The sequence below is a fragment of the Panicum virgatum genome, chromosome 3N, assembly GCF_016808335.1.
Source record: "Panicum virgatum strain AP13 chromosome 3N, P.virgatum_v5, whole genome shotgun sequence".
Lineage (NCBI taxonomy): Eukaryota > Viridiplantae > Streptophyta > Magnoliopsida > Poales > Poaceae > Panicum > Panicum virgatum.
The window spans coordinates 27,906,174-27,928,290 of NC_053147.1; the positions used below are offsets into that span (position 1 = coordinate 27,906,174).

At 41.9% G+C, this 22,117-nt stretch overlaps 3 protein-coding genes across 3 annotated transcripts; all 3 read right to left on the reverse strand.

Moving 5' to 3' along the window:
* Positions 1–1,561: 1,561 nt before the first annotated feature.
* On the reverse strand, positions 1,562–7,101 carry LOC120665491 (65-kDa microtubule-associated protein 5-like). The gene is made up of 11 exons (XM_039945068.1): positions 6,851–7,101; positions 6,028–6,231; positions 5,679–5,933; positions 5,385–5,600; positions 4,416–4,571; positions 4,159–4,318; positions 3,287–3,438; positions 3,083–3,170; positions 2,471–2,544; positions 2,314–2,388; positions 1,562–2,107 (listed from the first exon to the last, which is right to left on the reverse strand). The coding sequence occupies exons 1-11, from the start codon at positions 6,917–6,919 to the stop codon at positions 1,829–1,831; spliced, it is 1,728 nt and encodes a 575-aa protein (XP_039801002.1). The 5' UTR covers positions 6,920–7,101; the 3' UTR covers positions 1,562–1,828.
* Positions 7,102–8,312: 1,211 nt separating this feature from the next.
* On the reverse strand, positions 8,313–11,437 carry LOC120665493 (cysteine proteinase inhibitor 3-like). The gene is made up of 4 exons (XM_039945070.1): positions 11,127–11,437; positions 10,132–10,363; positions 9,924–10,027; positions 8,313–8,602 (listed from the first exon to the last, which is right to left on the reverse strand). The coding sequence occupies exons 1-3, from the start codon at positions 11,310–11,312 to the stop codon at positions 9,924–9,926; spliced, it is 522 nt and encodes a 173-aa protein (XP_039801004.1). The 5' UTR covers positions 11,313–11,437; the 3' UTR covers positions 8,313–8,602.
* Positions 11,438–12,310: 873 nt separating this feature from the next.
* Positions 12,311–18,459, reverse strand: LOC120665492. The gene is made up of 8 exons (XM_039945069.1): positions 18,191–18,459; positions 17,687–17,900; positions 16,365–17,170; positions 14,556–14,729; positions 14,345–14,461; positions 13,650–13,829; positions 13,333–13,379; positions 12,311–12,990 (listed from the first exon to the last, which is right to left on the reverse strand). The coding sequence occupies exons 1-8, from the start codon at positions 18,239–18,241 to the stop codon at positions 12,711–12,713; spliced, it is 1,869 nt and encodes a 622-aa protein (XP_039801003.1). The 5' UTR covers positions 18,242–18,459; the 3' UTR covers positions 12,311–12,710.
* Between the last annotated feature and the right edge of the window lie 3,658 nt (positions 18,460–22,117).

A 22,117-nucleotide genomic window follows, 5' to 3' on the forward strand; every position in this document is an offset into this window, starting at 1 on the left:
TCCATGTATCCAATTCGTGTTAATCTAAATCAACCTCTTCTCTTTTTTTCCTTTTTTCTTTCTTTTTTTTGGCAGGTAGAGTACCCTAATCAGAAATTTTGGCTCAGTATTCGATTAGAGTACTAGAGTGGCTTTAGAAGTGCCAAGCTTTTGGTTCCATGATTATCCATAACATCATAAGAGTCCCGAGCCAATAAAGAACAGTTCCATAGATGACCAAGTATGCATTCAACCAGGAATTGAAAGAAAATTGTTGCTAACAAGGACACGATGGAATCCCTGATACTTTTTTTGCTTTTGAAATCAAAGAATTCTGTGATGTTTAACAGATACCGAATTTTTAACTTGGCAGGTAACACCGTCTACCACAAAAACACTTTAATGATTCAGTAACTTTCACTGCATTTGAAATAACTTTCTTGTAAAGTACTTTCAGTAACGTAATTGATGAACAATTTACATCGTTGTTATCTTTACAAAAGCTAGTGCTGTAGTTCAGCCGCGTCGTTTTGCAAGGGTAGTAATTTCTGCAGCACCAAGTTGAGCCTTCCAGATCATTGCACATGTTTTGCAACATTCCAAAGACTATTTGTGTTAGCCAACAAGGATATCACAATTCACAAAGATGGCTAAAGTGGCAAACCCAATCTGCATCAGAGCTAGTAGCTAGTGTGGAATACTATTCTCTAATCCGAGGTTGCATCTCATTAGGGTTCTCACTAGAGGACCCACCTGCAACTTCAACATGAATGTCGACTATATTAGTCTTATTTTGGAATAAAATCCTGAGGGGCTGATGTCACTGAATTCTTTAGCTGGAGATTCACTGACTTTACCCGTTGGATTAGCAACATCAGAGCAAGGGGACAAGCAGCACCAAAATTGCCTTTGGAATCAAGATCAAAGGAATGACCAGGCAGGCAACACTAGTATCTAGTGTGGTTCAGTGAGATCACCTACATGACACTGATGGCAATTGTTGGAGTATATTGAGCCCATGTATAGAGGCCCATGTATTACTACTATATTGCCCACCCTTCTAGGGTTTGGAGGAATACACATAATTATTCTCTCCAACAGCAATGACTGTGACTATAGAGCTCGAGCAGCTATTGGAGGATAAATGTGTTTGCAAACAGTACAAAGTAAGGTGACATGACATGGGCAAGCCTCCGGTCCACTTTGCTTCATAAATCAGATAAAACATTTAGCCAAATTTTCTAAAGGGACAGTTATTAGCAGTTAAATAGTTTCAGTTTGGAAATTATTTTGAAATAAACACAAAAGGGGGGAATTGACGACAGCAGGAGACTCCAGGCTTTTTGTTCTCTAAGATGTCGTGCTTCAAACCCCAGTAATGACAGAAGTTCTAACGACTACCAGAGTTCAGAGTTGCACTCTAACCGGTCCACCACGAGAAGCTTGGCTAGGGAGCTACCCATGAATGACGCAACATAGATATGCCCTGAATAGAGTAGAAAATATTCCAAAGGGCGATCCGAGAGCAGACCTGCATGTTTTCTTGTACAGAGACAGATCAACAACACTAATAGAGTACGGATAATCTTGCAAAACTTGAGGATATCTATAAGGAGGCAGGAATGCACACATAACAATTATGCGACAAAACAGTACCATAATTTCCAACTGTTCAAAGGAGGAGAAAGAATTATACTATGGAAAATAGAAACTTAGTCTGAAAGTAAGCATCAGGCATTGGGGTTCAAGCAACTTTTAGGCATTAGCAAGAAGCTAACCTATATAGGTCCACAGAATGAGAAATCAAGCAATGGTTAGACTAGCTTCAACTTATAGGTGGTGACTATGCTCAAAGGGAAGAATTGTCTGAGCAATCCTTCGGAATTGCAACATAGTTTGCTGATGCCACAGTTGTCTTCGCAGCTTCCTTCACCTTTCCAGATGACAGCCCTCCCTTCCTTGACATCGGCGGAGAAACACGGCGGCTTGTTGGAGTTCCAACAACAATATTGGCATTAGAGCTCTGCCCAAGAGGTTTCCTTGCAGGAAGAGGACGGATAGGGCTTGGCTTTATTCCAAACTTGGCACCTTGCTCTGCTGCAAACTGTTCCTGCAGCTTCTTCAGTTCCTGCAAATAATGACCAGCACCCTATTAGATTTGAGATTTGCAGCAGGAAAAGCACTACACATGTTACATAGAGTAACGTTGTGCCAAATTACCATTCATCACAAGCATCTAAATAAAACAGGCTAAAAAAGTAAACTACAAAAACACAGCATGCTTGAAATGACCAAGAATTCCTCAAATAGATGGCATGTATAGTAAAAACTAACCCTTGATTGACGCTTCTCCTCTTCTTTTCGCTGTCTTGTAGAGGTGTACTCTTCTAAACTATCCAACAGCCTCACCTGTAAATAAATATACAAAATCTTAAGCACAATGGCGTTGCCAGTTTGGCGCAAACAAGCCTTTTTATTTAATTGAACTTGCCTTATCAAACATAAATGGAATACCCTTCTCTTTCTCCCACACTTTAATTTTAGCAGTCAAATTCTCCAGAAGAGCTGTAGAATGAGATAAAACTTAAGTTCACATTGAAATTTTATAGACTATATGTATTAGAAGACCAAAGAGTTGCAGTAAACAAAAGCAAAAATGAAAGGTAATAAGTTACTCTGTTATGAATGATACCAATTTATACTGTAAATTTGACATAAATAGGAGAAGATGTGAGGGGGCATGTACCACATGTTTCCAAAAGAAATCACATGACTGAACTATATTTTTCTTTTTGTGAGAACAGTAGGGAGGCGGCAAATAGACAACAAGTCAACCAGAAGACTCTTGAACTAAAGAATCAAAGATAAAATTAACTGATTTCGTTAACTGATTTTTCCAATTTCCTAGGCATGCATATGGTTCTATTATAAAATCATTAATCCAAGGACTATAATCACGAATTTGCTTAACCTATTACCCACGCAACCTGAAATGGTAATAATTTAGGGGTACCACAGCCTTCTAGTATAATGTACACATATATAATACGGGGTGCTCGACAGTTCAAAGATAAGTAGAACTGCAAATAAGTATACAGCTTACATGGAATTTTGCTGACCAATACCCTAGCTTTCTCCGCACGCTTGAGATTTATGTGAGCTCCTCGACCAGCATTGTAGCGGTTCTGATCCTGAAATAGATATATAGGTTGTACACAACTATTACTACATGACAGATTTAGCACTGCAATATTTTTCAACTTAAGACAAATAAATGAACTTTTTGAATAAAAAAGAAATAACATACCCTTTCATATTCATCAAGCCAAGTCTGCTCTTCATATGTCGATTTCCACTTCTCCACCTTTTCTATTATGTCTTTTCTGCTTAGAGCATGTTCTTTTGCCTCTGCAATTCGACCATCCATTCCTGCCAACAATTCCGAGAGATCTGCTCTACCTACAGATCAAAGTTTTCTAGATTCATAAATTATTGAATCAATCAAATGGATGCAAGAAACCATGCTGGAATAAGCTCAGGACCATATTATCAACATCTGTTCGAACATTTCAATCTAGGATAGGGAAAAGCAAAATCTCATAGATTAAGTTCTCTTAATTCAGTAAAGCCGGCAACCAGAGAGTCATGTAACAACAATAAAACGATGTAGAATTAAATTTATTGAAAATGGCAATTAAAAGCAAAATGTAGTCATGGTCACGGGCATGGACATTAAATATGAAGGAAGAACTAGACAAGGTGAACAAAAAATGTCTTTCATCAATTATAAATGCTTTCAGTTCTTCTATTCCATTGAACAACAGAGTGGAAATTACAGTATGCATGTTCCAGTTGCAGATCATGGTGGCACATTAGTCATGGCCCTCAAACAGGGAAATAAGCTAATATGGTAAATATGAGCAATGATAGCTAAGAAATCAGGTACCTGCTTACATGTTAATTTCAAAAGGTGTAATTGAGAAGACAAGAATCAAATTATAATGCAATTGCACAAATCCATGAAAAGGTTTTTGTTGGGAAAGATATTTAAATTTAAGTTAGATACACATGACACGTAAAAATTGAATGAAAGAAAAGCTAAATGAAGGAAAAAAGAGGTGTGTATTTATATTAAGTTTAAAAAGCATCTAAGTATGAAAGAAAAAGAAAGAAGTGAACCGGAATCAATTAGATCATTGAGGATCTGCTGCTCAGAGCCACTATCAATATCCATATGAACACTTCTATAGATTTCTTCAACCTCAGTCAATTTCTTGAAGACTAGTTCTTTCATTTTGCTGGCTTTCAAATGGGTCAGTCTCTTAACCTCAATCTCGACCTATATCAGAGGATAAAATGATTCTACATAAGAACTGTCATAATTTTAAGCATTAGCATCGATAAGAATTCAAAGGGAAGGGACAGTAAATGATAACCTTCTCAATAAGGTCATGTGCCAGGCATCCTTCAGGCATCGCTGTATTAGGTGAAACTTTAATAAGAGAAGTAACATGGTCAAAACATCTTTGTTCATCAACTGGTGTGTCCATGAGGTTCCATAACTCAATGAGTGTGCTGCCAAGATCTTGTAGCTGCAATAGAGTGTGAATTTCAATGACATGGTATACTGAGCACAATGCAAATATAGAACAAAAGAAATATTGCACCCAAAAAAACATTTATTTTGAGGGGTACCCTAATTTTTTGAAGCACGTAAAGGATGATAAGCAAAGAAACATAGCAATAGGCTACTTAAGTCATGAACCACAAGGAAGTAAACATTTTTAGTATGGTGTCAGAAAACAAGCTGTGAGGATTGCAAATAGGATAAAAGTAGAAAAGATAACAGAAAAAATCAACACAAAATACAAAGTATTTTACGAACATCTGTGAGGATAGCAAGTTACAAAATACAAGTATTTTACAAATCCATGAGGATTGCGTAAATCACCCTCTGAATAAAAAGCATTAGTCCCGCAATCACTAGACATTGATTTTCATGAAACCCACAGAGTTAAGGATTTGAAGCCTGTGACCTCCAATATAATGAGACTTGCAATATTGAAAATGCTAAAACAGTGTTAATAAATTTACCTAGAAATGTAGCTTAAAAAATTTTCAGCATACTTTATTTAAAGAAGTGGTCAAGATAAATATAGAATGCAGGGACGAGGAAATATGTCTTATGTCATGTACATATTTAGTGTAATTAAGAAACTATCATGGTATTCTCGCAAAACAGTTGAATCAAATTTCCTCTCTTTAAGCTCTAAGTCACTGCCCAGTAGTTCGTTAAAAAATGAAGTCAGGAAAACATGGAAAAGACACCAGGTTTAACACAATTCAGTGATATATATGCTGATATCTGTTTCAACAAATAAACTATCTTGTACAGATATACATACCTTCCTAAGTCTTTGTTTCTTTTCATGATTTAATGCTTGAACTTTCCCTGCAAGCCTCTCGAGTGTGCTATTGCTAATACTCACAGGTTTGCTTCTTCCCAACTCAGCATAACTGGGATGAACATCATACAGTGCCTTCTTAAGATCAAGAGACATTATGCTGCACATTTCATTAATACAGTTGACCTGTATGTCGATCTTTTCCAGCCTGAGATTCTGAAATATTAAAAAAGTCAACTTAAGAATGACACCGTAAACAATATGGGAAATGAGATTTTAGAGCTGATGCACAACCTTTTCTGCCTGAAGCTCATTGAGCTGCAACTTCAATGCCCCTAATCTCTTTAAGGATAGATCATTCTCATCTACCACAGGAGCAGTGGGATCCCCATGATCAATGGTTCCTGAAATTTCTGATTGCAGATGAACTATCTGCAACAGAACAGCCCTGAACTCTTTCACTCGCTCATCCCTCTTTTGTCTCAAATCTCGTAGCACTGGCTCTACTTTCGCAAGTTGTTCCATTAATGTGCCCCCGAGCTTCTCTGACTGAATAGATAATGATTTCCTTGACATCAGCTTGAAAATTGCATTCCTACAACTACAAAAACCACGGAAATTGATCGAGGACAGAAAAACTTACCCTGGGAAAGGATTCACGCTCTCCAAGAGCAGAAAGGATTTTATCTATATCAGCTTCACCAACGGACAGAGCTTGAAGCAGGTCAGCCTTCTGCCTCGTAGTTTGATCCACTTTTTTCCTGTATGCGTTGAGACAATCCTCCTCCAGCTGCAGTATCATCCTATCCCTTTCCATCTCATCCTGACCAATTTCTCCCCATAATTCCTGATTGAAAATTGTGATATTTAGTACCATACGCAAAGGTGAACCGGGTGTAGAGAGAGACCTATCCAAAGGAAAGCAGAAGGAAAGAGAGAATGTGATGCATTCCACAGTGGGTTTGGAAACAAGGATGCACGCAAAAGAGACTCCGGTGGGACGACGAATCGCCATGCTCAGAACGGCAAATGACAAACCACGCCAGAATTGGTACCGAAGAAACCAGGAAACAGAGAGGTCGGCAACATTGTCCCTAGATCCAACAATCATGGCAAAATTCAAAACCAAGAAACGCAACGGCTGTACCCCCAAATCCCCGGACTACGCCAAGAAGCATGAAAGAAACACAAAATTCACTGCCAATTCCACTGCGCCGTTACGGAATCAACAACGGGAACCACGGAAGCGCAATATTCGGAGCCCGATCCCCAAGATCCACACGCTTGAACGCCCATTTCCTACTAATCCCGAAGGCACGAACCCTCCTACCCCACCAAAAACAACCGGGGTCACAGTCGCCGGCTAAGAACGCGAAACCCAAGATCCACTGAACGCGTACGCCCAGACCAGACAACCGCAATCTCGCACAAAGAGAAAGAAGCGCCGTGTCGCGGGGTGGTCGAACCTGCAGTTCCTGGAGAAGGGAGCCGCAGGAGACGCGCCTCGGCGGCTGCGGCGGCAGAGAGGTCGCCATGAGGCGGCGGCGGCGGCGGCGACGCGGTGTAACGGATCGTGGAGTTGCGGTGCGCGCTCCCTCGCCTGGGCTAGGGTTTATAGAGAGAGGCCCCGGGGGAGGGGATTTGATTTGAAAGGGGGAGAGCGGGAGCTGGGAAGAAGCGAAGCGACGGAGGATGGAAGAAGAAGGAACAGGGCATGGGCCTACGGGCCTACGGCTAGGCTTCAGCCGTTCAAGCCGGTTGAGCGTGTGTTTAGATCCAAAGTTTAAAATTCTAAAAGATTTGTAAATCGCCGGCATGATATATTAAATATAGTCGAAAAATCACATTACACAAATGGACTGTAAATCGCGAGACGAATCTAATGAACCTAATTACGTCGTGATTAGACACTAAATTGCTACAATAAAACTACAGTAAACATATGCTAATGATGAATTAATTAGGTTTATTAGATTCTTCTCGTATTTTACAAACGAGTTCTATAATTAGTTTTGTGATTAGTCTATGTTTAATACTTTAAATATGAAAATATTCTCTTTCAAAATTCCAAACAGTGGAACTAAACACACCCTCAGTTGTGTAGTTTCGAAATATGGTATTCTGTTTTGTTTTCAAACACAATAAACGAAAGACAGTGATAGGCTAAAATTCGAATAAATAAATAAATAAATAGGATAAAAGATTGTATGAAAAATAATGATGAAAGACTCGTAATATAAAACGAAAATGTCAAATCTTATTATGAGTAGAGTGGACCAATTCATATAGTTGCAGGAATAAGTCGGAAAAAAAACAGTGTAGAGGTTTTATTCGAAGTTTGACCATACTTGAAGCTTAGTGGAGTAAATTGAACCTTTTTTTTATTATTCATGTTATCTGGTATCACGTTATCTGGCATCACTTCCTAGATTATCCATGTTACCTGGTATCACGTTCGATTGTGTTCTTTTATTCAGGTTATTTCATATGTTTTTCAAAGAAAAAAAAAGAGATAAGCTAATGGAGCATTTAGGTGTTTTTGAGCAGTCCAGCAGTTGTGTTTTCATTTTTCACTGGCCTACCCAACTGGTGTGTGGTGTTGGTGTCTGGTGGCTCTCGCGGCCCTCTGCCCTCGCTCCCAACTGTCGGGAGCATGGGGATGGCCGGACGCGAACTTCGACGGTTCGACTCTTCGTCAATCGAAGGTGTCAAGGTCAGTGGCGAATCTAGGTTGAACAAGTAGAGAGGACTCATATTAACTCTCTTCTTTTTCCTCCCCTTCTCTTCCTCTTCCTCCTCTCTTTTTCTTCATTGTTTCATCCCAAAAAAGGTGGAGGCCTTAGGGGGTATCCATGTATCTTGGGGAGGTATGAGGGCTTGATCCCCCTAGCCCCCCTTAGATCCGCCCCCTGGACTCAAGGCAACATGTGCAGTTGAAAATCAGAGGATGATTTTGCATAACATTTATGCAGTTGAAGTACTACTGCCACAAAGACAGAAGAACTGGCCACCTTATGTACAGACATGGAAATGGACAGTGTGAAAACTGAAATATACAGATCTATGTTCCCACGTTCCAAACAAAATATACATATTCCGGTAGAAGAGTCAAAGCATTTCAGCTTGACAGCGACCTACTATCTATAAATACCTTAGACTTCAGTTACTACCTTCACACCTTCCATCCCCTCCTGGAATTCTAGTCACACCAAGTATGTCTGAAATTGAGAGATGGGTCAAAACATATCAGTAATACATCAAATATCAAACATGACGAGGGAACATAAACAAAATGGATATCTAAGCAGACCAGTAAAGTACAAAAGATATTTTTTCTTTGCCATGCCAATTTGTATGGCACTAATTGTACCACAAGAAATCCAAATACGGTGTACATGATTTCCTTCACCTAGAATATTTTTTAAAGCAACCCAGTAATACATCAAACATGCAGTTACCTACTACTGCAAGCTGCAACTTCCAACAAGTAAATATCAAAAAGTTCAAAATAAACAGAACAGAGATACAAAGTTCAGTTGGTGCTCGAAACAAAATCCCTTTCTAAGGATCTATGCAATCACAGCATGCCACATCTAAGGACGCATATATATTGTTCATTGGAGTATTGGATATTAACTGGCTCTTGAAAACAATTTCATTATGACCTGGACTCCTGAGCTAATGAAATAAGAAGGAAGAGCCTATCTCATGCAAAAGCAAACCAGTTATGTCACTATATTTAACATGGTATTACAATGCACGCAAACATCGTGAATTATATAGAGAACGATATATGACTATGGTCCAGACTCCAAAGTTGCAGATGGAAGCTAATGGAACGAGATATATGCCTATGCCACCTCATGATGCAAATACTGTGTTGAGGAGTGTCTAGCATTGGTGTGTACTTCCTTAACATGCATCTTTAGGTATTGTCGAGATTTTTGAACTGCTTAAGTGCTTAGGCATTCAAACTCTTGCTAAGAACATAACTAAACAGCAGGTTGTCCACTAATACACACAAGGCCTTGATGAACCATCAACGCACTAGTGTCACATGAAGATTCCCCATTTTACTACACATAAAACCATCAAGGCCTCATTTTTGGATGCTCATAAAAGAAAAGTAACTAAACCGCAACAGTATTCAAGTAACAGACTAACAGTAAGCGCCCAGTGGAAACTAATCTTCTAGATGCCAAAAGTAAGGTCTCACATCAGCACTGAAAACAACTATAAAGCCATTGTTTAGTTTGTATCAACTAGCAGTAAGCGCCCAGTGGAAACTAATCTTCCAGATGCCAAAAGTAAGGTCTCACATCAGAACTTAAAACAACTATAAAGCCATTGTTTAGTTCGCAACATGTATGGATGAACAAATATGCAAGCAATAAAGAGACCTGTGCAGGACCAAAACAATATCATGATAAATAGCATCAGCATGCACTGACAAGTAATTGACACATTTGGTCATAGGTTGGTTAACCAAACAGCAAGAGAGTTTGTAGCCCAGGAAGATGAAAGGAGAGGGCATCATACCTAGGAGGACGATGTGAAGTCACTGGAAAGTCCTTCATTCTCAACGGTGTGCAGGCGAGCCTCTTCTTGTATGATGTCTGCTTCAAGAGAGACCTTGGCAATGGCTGAAAAATGTAAAATCATGTATAAGTGGGCAACATATTTATCCTGGAAGATTACATTGGATAACTATGAACGAATATATTATCCAAACACCAGGACCCAATACCTTGACCAGAGGTACCATCAGAAGCAACAGAAGGCTCGGGTTCAACCTCAGAGTCTCCAACAAGGCGAAACTCGACAACTGACTTGAAATCTTCCCATGGCTTCACCCAAACCTTTGCTCTGTACAGACTCTTTTTTCCAGCATCAGCAGCCTCCAATACCAGGTCATGCAGTGTCCCGGTCACCACCTGCCGCTTCGATTTCAGCACCCGTGTAAACTCCAAAGCAGCACCCTGCACAAGAAAATTCAAATTTTTCGGAACATTATGGCTGTGTTCACTTCCCCCAAACTCCTCCAAACTTTTCAAATTTTCCATCACATCGAAATCACATCGAAACATTAAATATAGCAAATGACCCATGCATGAAGTACTAAATGTAGGTAAATAAAAAAACTAATTACATAGTTTTGATGTACGTTGCGAGACGAATCTTTTTAGCCTAGTTAGCCTATAATAGGACAATATTTACCACAAACAAACGAAAAGTGCTACAGTGTGCTACAGTATCCTATGTGACCTTTTCTACCAGATTTTCGTGGATCTAAACACACCCTGTGTAGAACTCAGAAGAAACCCAGCGTGGTGTGCATCCATGGAAAAAAACTACTATGAGAAAACACTGCTAACTTTTCGAGTCACGTCCCAGACTATAGACCAATTGAGAAAAAAACTAAAAGTTCAATTTCTCCTTGAAATAACATGAAACAAGGACCAAATTCCTAGGCATTGCATATGTGGCTCTTCATATTTTTCCGCACACAGTTCCACGAACTAGAGAATTCAGCCATTAGATCTCGAAAATTGAAGCCCGTTCGCGAATTCATGGACCTAACTTTTCCCCCTCTCGAGAGAGGACGTTCGTTGACCTGATCGGGTGATGTCACCACTCGCCGGGCACAAAGAGTTGACACCCACTGAATCGGTGTAGCTTTTCAAAACTGAATCGGTGTCGACACTTGCGGGAGGGGGAGGGGGAGAGCGCGGGGAGGCGCACCTGGTTCTTGTTGTGGTGGGCGACGGCGAAGCGCGCGGCGTCCTCGGCCTCGCCCCGCTCGCGGAGCGCGGCGAGCACGCCCCGCACGAGCCCGCTCTCGTCCCCGCCGAGGTGGAACCCGGAGACCGCCGCGGCGGAGGCCAGGAGGAGCGCGGCGGCGAAGAGGGCGGCGCGGCGCGGCGCCATCGTAAGCTAAGCTGCCTACCTAACCTACTAAGCCACCACCAGCCGGTTGGTTCGCGTCGGCGTGTGGCGCTTGGCTGCTGCTCTCCTCTCTCTGCCCGGCTGCTCGTGCTCGTGCTTTGCTTGGGAGGGTGGGGAAAGCGAGCCGCGGCGTGGGGGTGCTGGTGGGGGCAGGTTGGCGTGGAGGCGACAGCGACGCGTGATCCGATCGGAGCCGTCAGCGCTTCGGGATCGGGCGGCGGGGTGGGGACAAGAAGCCCCGACGCGGAGGCCGGTTTGTCCTCTTCCGGGCTATGGGCCGAGCCCAACTGCCCAAGCGTGTATGCTCTCGCTTTTCTTTTCGAGCCGCCAAGAAGGCCGGGTTGTTGCCGACTTGCCTTGGTCTCCGGCGGCGCCACCGCGTCACGGCACTGCGATGTCCACCTCAGTTCAACCCACGGTCCGTCCCCTTCTAGTACATCCGAAGCTTCTCGTTATCTCGAAGCCACAAGTTTGTCAACACTGGCCGCTAGGGATACTTTAGCCTCATATGCATACACTAAATAAATATATTATTCAGATAGGGATGATCTCCTTGTAATTGTGATAAGTAATTAAATATGTTAACACGGTAACACCATTAGCATATTGTGATAAGCAATTTTCCGCTGACCCCAACACAAATTATAAAAATCTCACCCTCTAGATTCCTATTATCTCATAAGCCGGTTCTACCCAGCTAATAGCAAATAATACTATATTATATTCCTATAATCTCGGACTATTGGATTATTACTTGAGATTATTGGTATCCAGCTTTTATAATCTCTAACCATAATCTAGATTTCTGGACCTTAGTTTGGGATGAGTTTATAGGGAAGTGTAAAAGCAACTCCCCAATAATCATGAAATAGATATTAGGACGTCTTCATTAGCTAGTTTTTGAGTAAGGTTTACCGAACATTTGCTTAAGATGCACTTAGATATCAAATAACACTGTAGCCAAACATCTGTGAGACATCTTTTTTCGGCCAGAGGTGCTACTTTTACGAATATGTTTAAGGTACAGTCTTCGTTTTTATATATACAATAAGGCCCAGCAGCAGTTGGACTCATCTCACACACAGCTGCGGTAAGCCATTGGCCTCACTGGCTCACCTAAGTCCAAATGCTACTCCGCGATAGTTCCTCGACTCATGATTCATTCCATCATATGAAAGCGACTAAATTAAGTACTGTAGTCCAAATGTATAACGTTCATACATCATTATTGTTATTCTATCCCTCGACAGACTCTGGCAACCCTGCTACTACTTGAGCATCTTCAGCAAATCTCCCAGCCATCGCCGTCCTCGTTGAAATCCACTGGCTTGCAAATGCCTTTATCGGCAGTTTCATTTCCATCTGAGACTTCCACAGTGCTCACATTGTCATCCAGATCTTTGAGACTTCCACAGTGCTCACATTGTCATCCAGATCTTTGTTGGCCACTGCAATTGCAGCTTCGGCGATGATGTGCTTATCCAGAGACGTGATTGCTTCAGTAGTTCTATCCGAGGAACTCCAGCTCTTGTGAAGCGAAGAATGCAATGAAGACGAGAGGCTTGACATCGTTGAACGCTGCAACTTGCTCAATGATAGGCGCTCGTCCACCACTCGCTTGAGTAGCGAGACATCCTCACAGATCACAGACATCTCACCTCTGCAAGGAGGACAAGGACATGAATGATGAATCACAGGGTTGGTTGCACATTTAAAGCTCATAAACACTCAGAATATTCTATTATCATTGCTATAAACTCGAGCAGGCAGGGTGGAACATGACTTGAACATGTTGTGGATATTACACTAAAATATATAATAAAATAATGTTACAAGAGAATTGTCTTGACGTTTCAATTACTATTTATCTGGACAACCATTACAAAAGAGATCCATCATAATGTGTTGGAGATGCAAAAGATAAAACGGATCAAAGTTCAAACAGAACTAGTATTAAACAGCTTAACAGTGCTGAAGTAGGTAAGATGAAATAAATACTTACTGCAGCGTATCAACAATTCGGCCCCGCTCAACCAAGAATTCCTTCAACTGTCATCAAACAATTTAATTAAACATGAGTAAATGATTTTAGCTTAGTTTCTGATATTGTTTGTTGTAAAAAGATTATATTTTGTTCTGGACAATTTATAACTATGTGACTAAAAGACAAAATGCGCCAACAGACAATGCCTAAACTCCTCAGGAGTATAGAGCAGACATTCAATATCTATTATGCACAGGTGAAGCATGTTTTGCAAAAAAGAAAATAGCATCTAAATAAAACTATCGAAACCAGATTATGAAGGAAGCAGATAATACCTTCAAGTTATCCTCTGCTTCCATTTGCAACTTTCTCGATTCTTCGACAATAGAATTCATCATCTTTTCTTGTTCATCAAGTAGTGCCTGAGCAGCAGCCTCCTTTTCAATCTTTTCTTTCTCAGCTGCTGCAATTTCTTGTTGTGCGGCAACCAATCTTTCATCAAGGGTTTGGTGTATCTGTACATGTCAAATTTTAACATCAAATTTATCACCAATTCAGACTTTAAGTAATTTATTATGCAATTACATGGCTACTATAACTGACAAATAATGTTAGGTTTTAACACCAATTGTTTTGTCAAATTATTTAATCAAGTCAGATTAAATAACATAACAAAAAGAATCAAATTCTGCAAGAATAACGAAACTGTAACTGAAGGGGCCAAATCTTTTCATGTTTTGGTACAAAACTCTACCAGACTAGAAAATTTCCACAAAAAAAAAGTCTTCCGGCACTGAATAATAAACATGCGACTGTAAACTGTGAGACCCGCCCTTTTTTCTCGAACACGCAGGAGAGCTGCGCATCAATATATTAAGAAGAAAAGGAGGGGTAGAAGTGAGGCCCGCCTTCAACATCACACTTTACAAATTTTGTAAAAAAAATAATCACACTTTGACTTTTATTTAGTTTATGCAGGTATGTGCCAACAACATAATGGCATAATGCTAATGTCAAATAAACAATTTACCTCTTCAATTATCACAAGATACTTATTCCTCTCATCTGAAAGCCTCTGAAGTCGTGATTGAAGCTCACATGCCTCTGTGGTCAAAATAGATTTCTCACCAAAAACCTCACCAGCATGCTGTAGATAGAAACATTGTCAGATATCCTTGTGTCATGAGCCTTGACAAATCAAGAGGTTTTATGAAATGAAATATTATGTTGAAGGAAAAGACCATATCATTTGCTTCTTTTGCATGAGTTAGCATTTCTTTGAGTTCCTCAACTTTTGTCAAAATGCCTGTACCAGCAACAGATGACTCATGCTTGGCTACTTTAGCCTTTTCTTCAAGAAGTTCTACATCCTCTATCATTTTTGTAACCAACTCCAGAGAAGGTAACAGACCATTCTGCATTATGTCAAAAGCCCAAGAATAAACCACCAACATCAACAACATGAAGATGAACCATTAGAATAGAACATTGTACATTTTTACCTTACCTTTAACAAACTCAATATTATATGTAAACTTTAGAATGTATCAGAAAGTGGTGTTTAAAACAAAGAATGTATCAGAAAGCAACAGAAAGTGAAAGAATAAATAGGGCATATGGTTGATTAAGCTTCTTGCACAGAAATTTTGAGGAAATAACCGGCAGTTCTTATTCTTCAGAAAATTTTATCCAATACACAAGGAGCCTGCCAGTTCAAAGTTACCTCATCAATTGGGCTGGTCAATATACCTAATGCGTTAACCATGACCCCATATGATTAAACTCAACCTACTTCGATACATGATACACTTATATACTAAAACTAGCGCGTATGAATACAAATCTACACTTTCCTTTTCTACACAGAAAAAGACCATGCTTAGTGTGTTTTGTGTACTTGTGACCAACCAAAATAATCCCAGCTAGTAAATATGGCGTTTGTAAAATTCTTTCACTTGTCAAAACGGAGCATGTTACATGTTTCATCGAAAATTGAGCAGTGACATGTTTCGTCAAAAAATTGAGCATATGACATATCCCATCCAAATTTGTCATAAAAACCATGAAAATTAAGCAATATAGCTTAGTTTTGCTTTAATGTGCTTAATTTAGTGCAAAATAAGACCAAATAGAAATAAGAAAAGAGAAAAGAGGAAGAGGAAGCTGCCAGTGACTACAAACAAATGATATACATTATCCACAGGTGCTAGTGAGCACCATAGTTCGGCTAGGCGGCGCCTAGGCGGCGACTAGGCGCGATTAGTCGCTAGGCGAAGCCCGTCGCCTCGACTATGGGGGTAGTCGGCGCTTTGGGCGCTAGGCGGCGCCGGTGGGGGTGGAGGAGCGCCTGGCGGAGGTTGCTGGTGGGGGGAGGAACTTCAGACGGGCTCGACATCGAGCACCAGCGGTGGAGGAGGAGGCGGTGGAGGTGGTAGGCGCGGCTGGGAAGCAGTGCGGGTGCGGCGGGCGCATCTGTGAAGCGGACAGGCGGCGTCGGAGAAATAGGGGAGAGGGAGGAAGTCATCGTGTGATTGAGAGAGAGAGAGAGAGAGAGAGCGTGCGGGGGCTGGAGCGGCGGCCGGCGGAGGCGCCAGCCCTCCTGCTGCGACACCAGCACGGTACGGTGCGACGCGACGATGGAGAGAGAGGAGGCGGTAGAGGAAAGGCAGAAAGGGATTCGTTGATTCCAGAGGAGGTTGGAGGAGGATGGCTGGATGGATAAGGTGGGAAGGGTGGATAAGGTGGGCTGCTGGGCCTTTTTGATGGGCCTTTCTTTAACTTTAGGTCCATAGATCTCTTTTTTTTCTTTTATTTAAGTTAATTTAAGGTAATACATATATATGTGTATAAAAATTAAAACGCCTACGAAAACGCCTAGGAGCGCCTGGGACCGAGTACTCCCGACTAGGCGCTAGGCAATGGGTCAGCGCCTAGCAGAACTTTGGTGAGCACACACACAAGCCAAGCACATTGTAAAGAATATACATGTCAAAAGATAATACCTATGATATACGAAAAGACCAATGCACAGAGAGTTTAAATTAAATTACCTTATTGCTTCTGGCATCAGCAATAGAATCTTCAAGTGACTCAATACTAACAGAATGGCTTGAATGAGTTGAAGCCGTAGAAGCAAAGTGATTCAAATTAAGATCAGGAAGCATAGGAGACAAGAGAATGTCATCATCCTCAACTATATCCTGTGATGGCTGCTTGTTACAGCCAGTGCCAACATTGCTGGTATTCCTATGTTCTGTAACTCCAGAAGTCCCGGCAGAGGATCCTTCTTCGTCTGGATTGGGAACATCCAGCACAGGTGTATATGAATCTTTTTCAGTACTCAGAATTCCAGACGATAAGTCATTAGAACCAAAAGCCAAAAGGTCCGAAAAGAACAAATCATCATCAAAATTTATGTCCTCATAACCACTAAAGAACTTTGATGGATTGTTCTGGGGAAAGTGACCCCCAACCAGAATGTTACTGGAATCTTGATCATGGAGTTGTAGAGCTTTACTACTTGTGCTGTCAGCAAAGCTTTCCCCCGTCGGTAGTTGAGAAAAGCATTCACTTGATAATCCACCATATCCAACTTCATTATCTGTGTTAGCCAACTTTCTATCTGGACTGGTATTTGAAGATACCACATCAAGGTTGGGAACGCAATCGTGCTGATTACAATTTGGGATAGGATCAGAACATAGATTTAGTTTCTCGCTCATTCCATGGCTTGATGCAGGTCTCCCCACAGGCATCTCACTGTCTAAGTTTTCCTGCGCACCAGTTGTGACCTCTGTAGAAGTGTCTTGTGCAGAGTGAACACTTTTATCAACCTCATCAACACGTATATCATGTCCTAATTTGTGAGTAAACTCATTAGTGTAACTTGAAGAATGAGAAAGGTGGTATACAGCACCAATATCCAAAACAAAATATGATTGGTTCAAAGAATAACAAAAAGGACTATGTACAGAACGGCTCTAAACTTAACCAAACTTGAGTTCAATAGACTGGTCTGAGATAAAATTTTGCCAACGCATAAGAAAGCACAATCCCAACAGCCTTACGTAATATTATAAACTAACAGTGGCAGTTAGATAGTTTACAGAACTAGTAAGTGAGCGGTGAGCCAAAATGACAAAATTCCATACATGTTTTGGGATCTTTTAGCCATATTATCAAGCTCATAAGAACCCAAAAAAAAGGTAACGGGTGAATCCTATCAATGCAGAAAATTATGAAGCTATTAGCTACATATTCAACACATCTATTTTGCAGAACAAATACAAGATGTCTTAAAAATGAAGAAAAAAACAAGGAAACACCTTTAACACTAAGTGCAAATTGATTAAACTTTGGTATTCAGACTCACCGGCAGATGATGAGCTTCCCACTTCATGCGTGCTGTGGTTAGCAAACAAATTCCGACCAGAATCGGCCATAGATGGCAAGACTTCATGATGAGCAGACAAAGCTTCAGCCGAACTGGTCATGGACGGCATGACTTCATCAAGGACCGCAACCACCGCTGCATCAACATCTTTACGGTGCTCAATGGCAATAGCCTTCAGTATACGATGATCAACCTGCACATAAAAGGTATCAGACAAATTTGCCCATCCGTAAACAGCCACAAATGACATAAACCTTGCAATCCAGCTCGCCCTGTTGCCCATGAACCCTGATAACACCCCTAAACTCGAACTAATAATCGAATAATCATGTGCAACTTCTCGACATCCACTGGATTTACCATCAGCTACGATTGCCTCAGTAATAAACAATATTCACGAAAAAATCCTTCTTTTTCATCCCCTTACACACGGAATCTCCATAGGATGCACGCGAGACACGAACGAAAGCCGATCGTACGAACCTTAGGGAACAGTTCTTGCAGGGAGCGGAAGACCTCCTTGTGATCGCCCATCTGGGATCCAAGATTCCAAGATCGATGTAGAACCCCGAGAACCGAGCTCCCACACGCCTTGGCTCCGGCGGCGCGGAGGGGAGGGATTAGGGTTTGGGGTTCCCCGCTGATTGCGTGAGGGGCGAAGTGAAGCAGGAAGGCGAGGAGGTGGCCGAGACCGCAGGGGGAGGACGGCTTCTACCAAGAAAAGCCCGTCCTGTCCCTTTTTCCGTTTAGGTCCCCCGGCACTACGAAATCGAGAAACTTTTTTATAAAATCCTAAAATTAATGCCTTCAGCATTGTTGTGTGCTTTGTTTTTTTTTTCTTTTTTCTTTTTTTTGGGGGGAGGGGGGAGGGGGGGGGGGGCGCACTTGCTTCTTCATGTTGCGCGAATTACAACACCCATCTAAACAACAAGCAGGAAGCTCCAGATTGGCGCAGCCGTCAAGTGGTCGAGGACATCAAGACTATGAGTTACAAGATTAATTCATCCTTCCATCATATATCCAGGAGTCACAATGAAATTGCTGATGCTCTAGCAAAGAATGCTCACTGTCTAAATGTTTCTTTTGAGGCTAGTTGTGGAAATTGTTTCCATCAGCATGGATGTAACATTATCAATAATCTATGTAATATGCCACCTTGGGTTAACTGTTGTATTTCATTGCCTTTAATGATATTTCTACCTTTTTGGGCGTTTTCCCTAAAAAAAACACCCATCTATGTGAGCATAATTTTTCTGGTAAAAAATAATAAGATTATTTTTTTTCTATTGTATTATGTTTCCCTTGATTTGATTCCGCCGTTCTTGTGGTGCAAAATACGTCAAAACTATTTTTTCTGTAATGTTGCCGTTGACTTTGATTTGATTCCACCGTTCTTGTGGTGCAAAATATGCATTTCTTTTGTGTATAAACGGGACGAAAAACGTACATATAGATGGCACAGTTCTTTTTTATCTTTTTCGCGACCATTGCCACATGACAATTTCATACTTACAATCCACCACACTACCTCTTCTATCTAAAACTAAAGCATCAGTCACATCCCATCGAATGTTTGGATAGTAATTAATAGTATTAAATATAGACTAATTTCAAAAACTAATTGCATAAATGGATGCTGATTCACTAGGTAAATCCATTAAGTCCAATTAGTTTGACCATGTTGCGGTACATGTGTTAATGATAGCTTAATTAGGTTTAATATATTTCGTTTTGCGAATTAGCCCCGATCTATGCAATTTGTTTTATAATTATCTTATATTTAGTCCTCCTAATTGGAATATAAAGATAGGACTAAAGTTTAGTCTAGGGATCCAAGCACCATGCAATATCCAGCCTCTCAATCCCACTTCAACAATGTCCAGCCTCACCACTCTACCTGTACAACATCACCCGTAGCCAACCTCTGCGAGTAACTTCAGGTTTTGAGAAAGTGTATGCTCCAAAATCTCAATTCTAGCCCGGAATTCTAATCCTGCGGTATATTTCCATGTATCTCTGATATCAATATGGTCATGTGCTTTTCTTGTCGAGCATGACGAGTCATTTTTTTTGAACGAACCACACAAGATAGTATGAGTTTTATTGATATAGAAGAAAAATACAAGACAACGGCCCTGGGAAACCATAGTCAGAAAAACAAAAGAAAATTAAAAAAACAGGACTCATCCGGTTGGATTGGGACGTCAAAACGGGAAACCCTGCAACTCAAACTCACCCGGTTAGATTGGGACATTAACGCAGGGAGAACTCAAAACAAAACTCAAGAAACCTGACCGGTTGGAATGTGACATCAACACAATCAAGACAACTCCGCTCGACAAACATTGGCCGGACAAAACAAAACCACCTTCTTCTGCACTTGAAGTCGCCGCCAACGTGCAGTCCAAAGCCGAAGGAGAAAACAAAGGAAACATATAGCCCTACACCGAACAGCCCACCGCCATGCGGGACCCCATGCCGTAGTTGCCGCTGCAACAGTACCCACCGTCCGACAGAGTGGAACCACCGAATCCGGACCTCTCGCTGGCTGCCTCGCAGACGCTGCCGCGAAAACACAACGCGCGGGGGCCTCGCCTCGCCCGCCATCGGACTCCTCACTCTCGTCGCCACGCCGAAGACACCATGCGTGGGGGCCTCGCCACGTCCGCCTCAATACTCCATGTCACGGATCCGTGTATTGTATTGCCGTCAGTAAAATGAATAGTGTTGCCCTATTTCCAAGATCTTCAACGAATAGCCGAAGCGCACCCGTCGGCCGACAGCAACACGTTGCTCCACACACGCACGTAGCTTCCGCCGCCGTGATAGCAAACCAGAGTTGTCGCTTGCGCCATCTTCCGACGATGAACCACGCCGGAGTAACTCCAGCATAGTTGAGCCACCCGCCGCAATCCGCTGCAAACCTAGTTGCCCCATGTTGTCGTTGCCGCAAGCGCCGCCCTCAGACGTTGTGCCACGCCGAACTGACAGCCGCTAAGCAGCGCCAGCCGCCGCGGTCCGCTGCAAGCAGCCAAGCCAACAAACATGCAGCAACCCCTGGTCAACACCACAACAAGCGAGACGCCACCGCGTGAGCTTGTCAACCCCCTTGAAGCTTAACCTCTTGCACGCATCGGTCACCACCCCGGCCGCCGACTTCCCAAGCTAAGTTGGGTCCCAAAAGCGGCGCCTCCAAGAGGTTACGACGCTAGTGGTGCCGCCGTCGCACGTCCAGGAGCTGGACATGTTTTCGCCCAGAGACCCATACAAAGGTGGGTGGAACTCGAAGATGACGCCCCCAACGGGGAGAACGACACCCGAAGGCACCGCCGCCATCACCGTCAACAAGGCTGGCGGTAAGGACTTTCGTCCAGAGCGTCCCAACCCAAGCCACTGCGCGCGTCTAGCACGAAACTGGAATGCACGGAAAACCCAGCCAAGATGGACCACCGAGGGCGACGCCGTCGTCGCGCCACCCCAACATGCCACGCCGGGGCGAAGCTGTCCAACCGTTGCCCACGCAGATGTGCCAACCCTGCATCAGAGCATCGGCGTGTCACATTTTAGAATTAGTGTATTAGATTCTTTTAGTTACGAAAATTTGTGCGAAAAATGCAATCGTAATACATAAACTGTGATACTTTTGCTCGTCCGATTCCCATCACCATGAGTCCAATAGTGTTGAAATATGATGGCTAATAAATTCTATCTCGTAAAATAAAGCTTGCGGCAGTCACTTGAAATTCGCTCTATTGGTCATTCATCTACAAACTCGGTTGTACTACGAGTTTACTGCAATTTCTGGTTGCCCAACTGGCACATATATCTAAAACAAACAAACAAACAAAAAAGATCCTAAACAAACAAAAAAAGATCCTATGAAATTCTCAGTAGAGCAAAGTATTGAATAATTCAACAGAAACGGATCGAAGACGACGAGGTCTCAATATAGGAGAAAGAGAGGTATCAGTTAGTAATTCTTAGTCATTAAGGCAGCGTTTAGTTCCCAAAATTTTTCACACAGTACCTGTCACATCGAGTTTTCGGACACATGCATGAAACATTAAATGCAGTTGAAAAAAATAACTAATTACACAGTCTAACTGATTCATACGAGATGAATCTAATGGCATTAATTAATCTACAATTGGACATTAATTGTCAAGTAACAACGAAACATGCTACAGTACCCAAACCCAAACTTTTTCACCAACTAAACACCCCCTTAGGATGTACAACATCAGCTGGACATTGGACGTCTGGAGGTAGATACCAACATCCTTTCTTAGGCACGAAGGAAGTAGCAATATTATCAAAAAAAAACTTGACCTGCGGGGGTGAGACCGCCCCCACGGCATTGTTTGAGAGGTAGAATGACCTTCTCACAGCATGCCAAGAAAACCCCCGAAC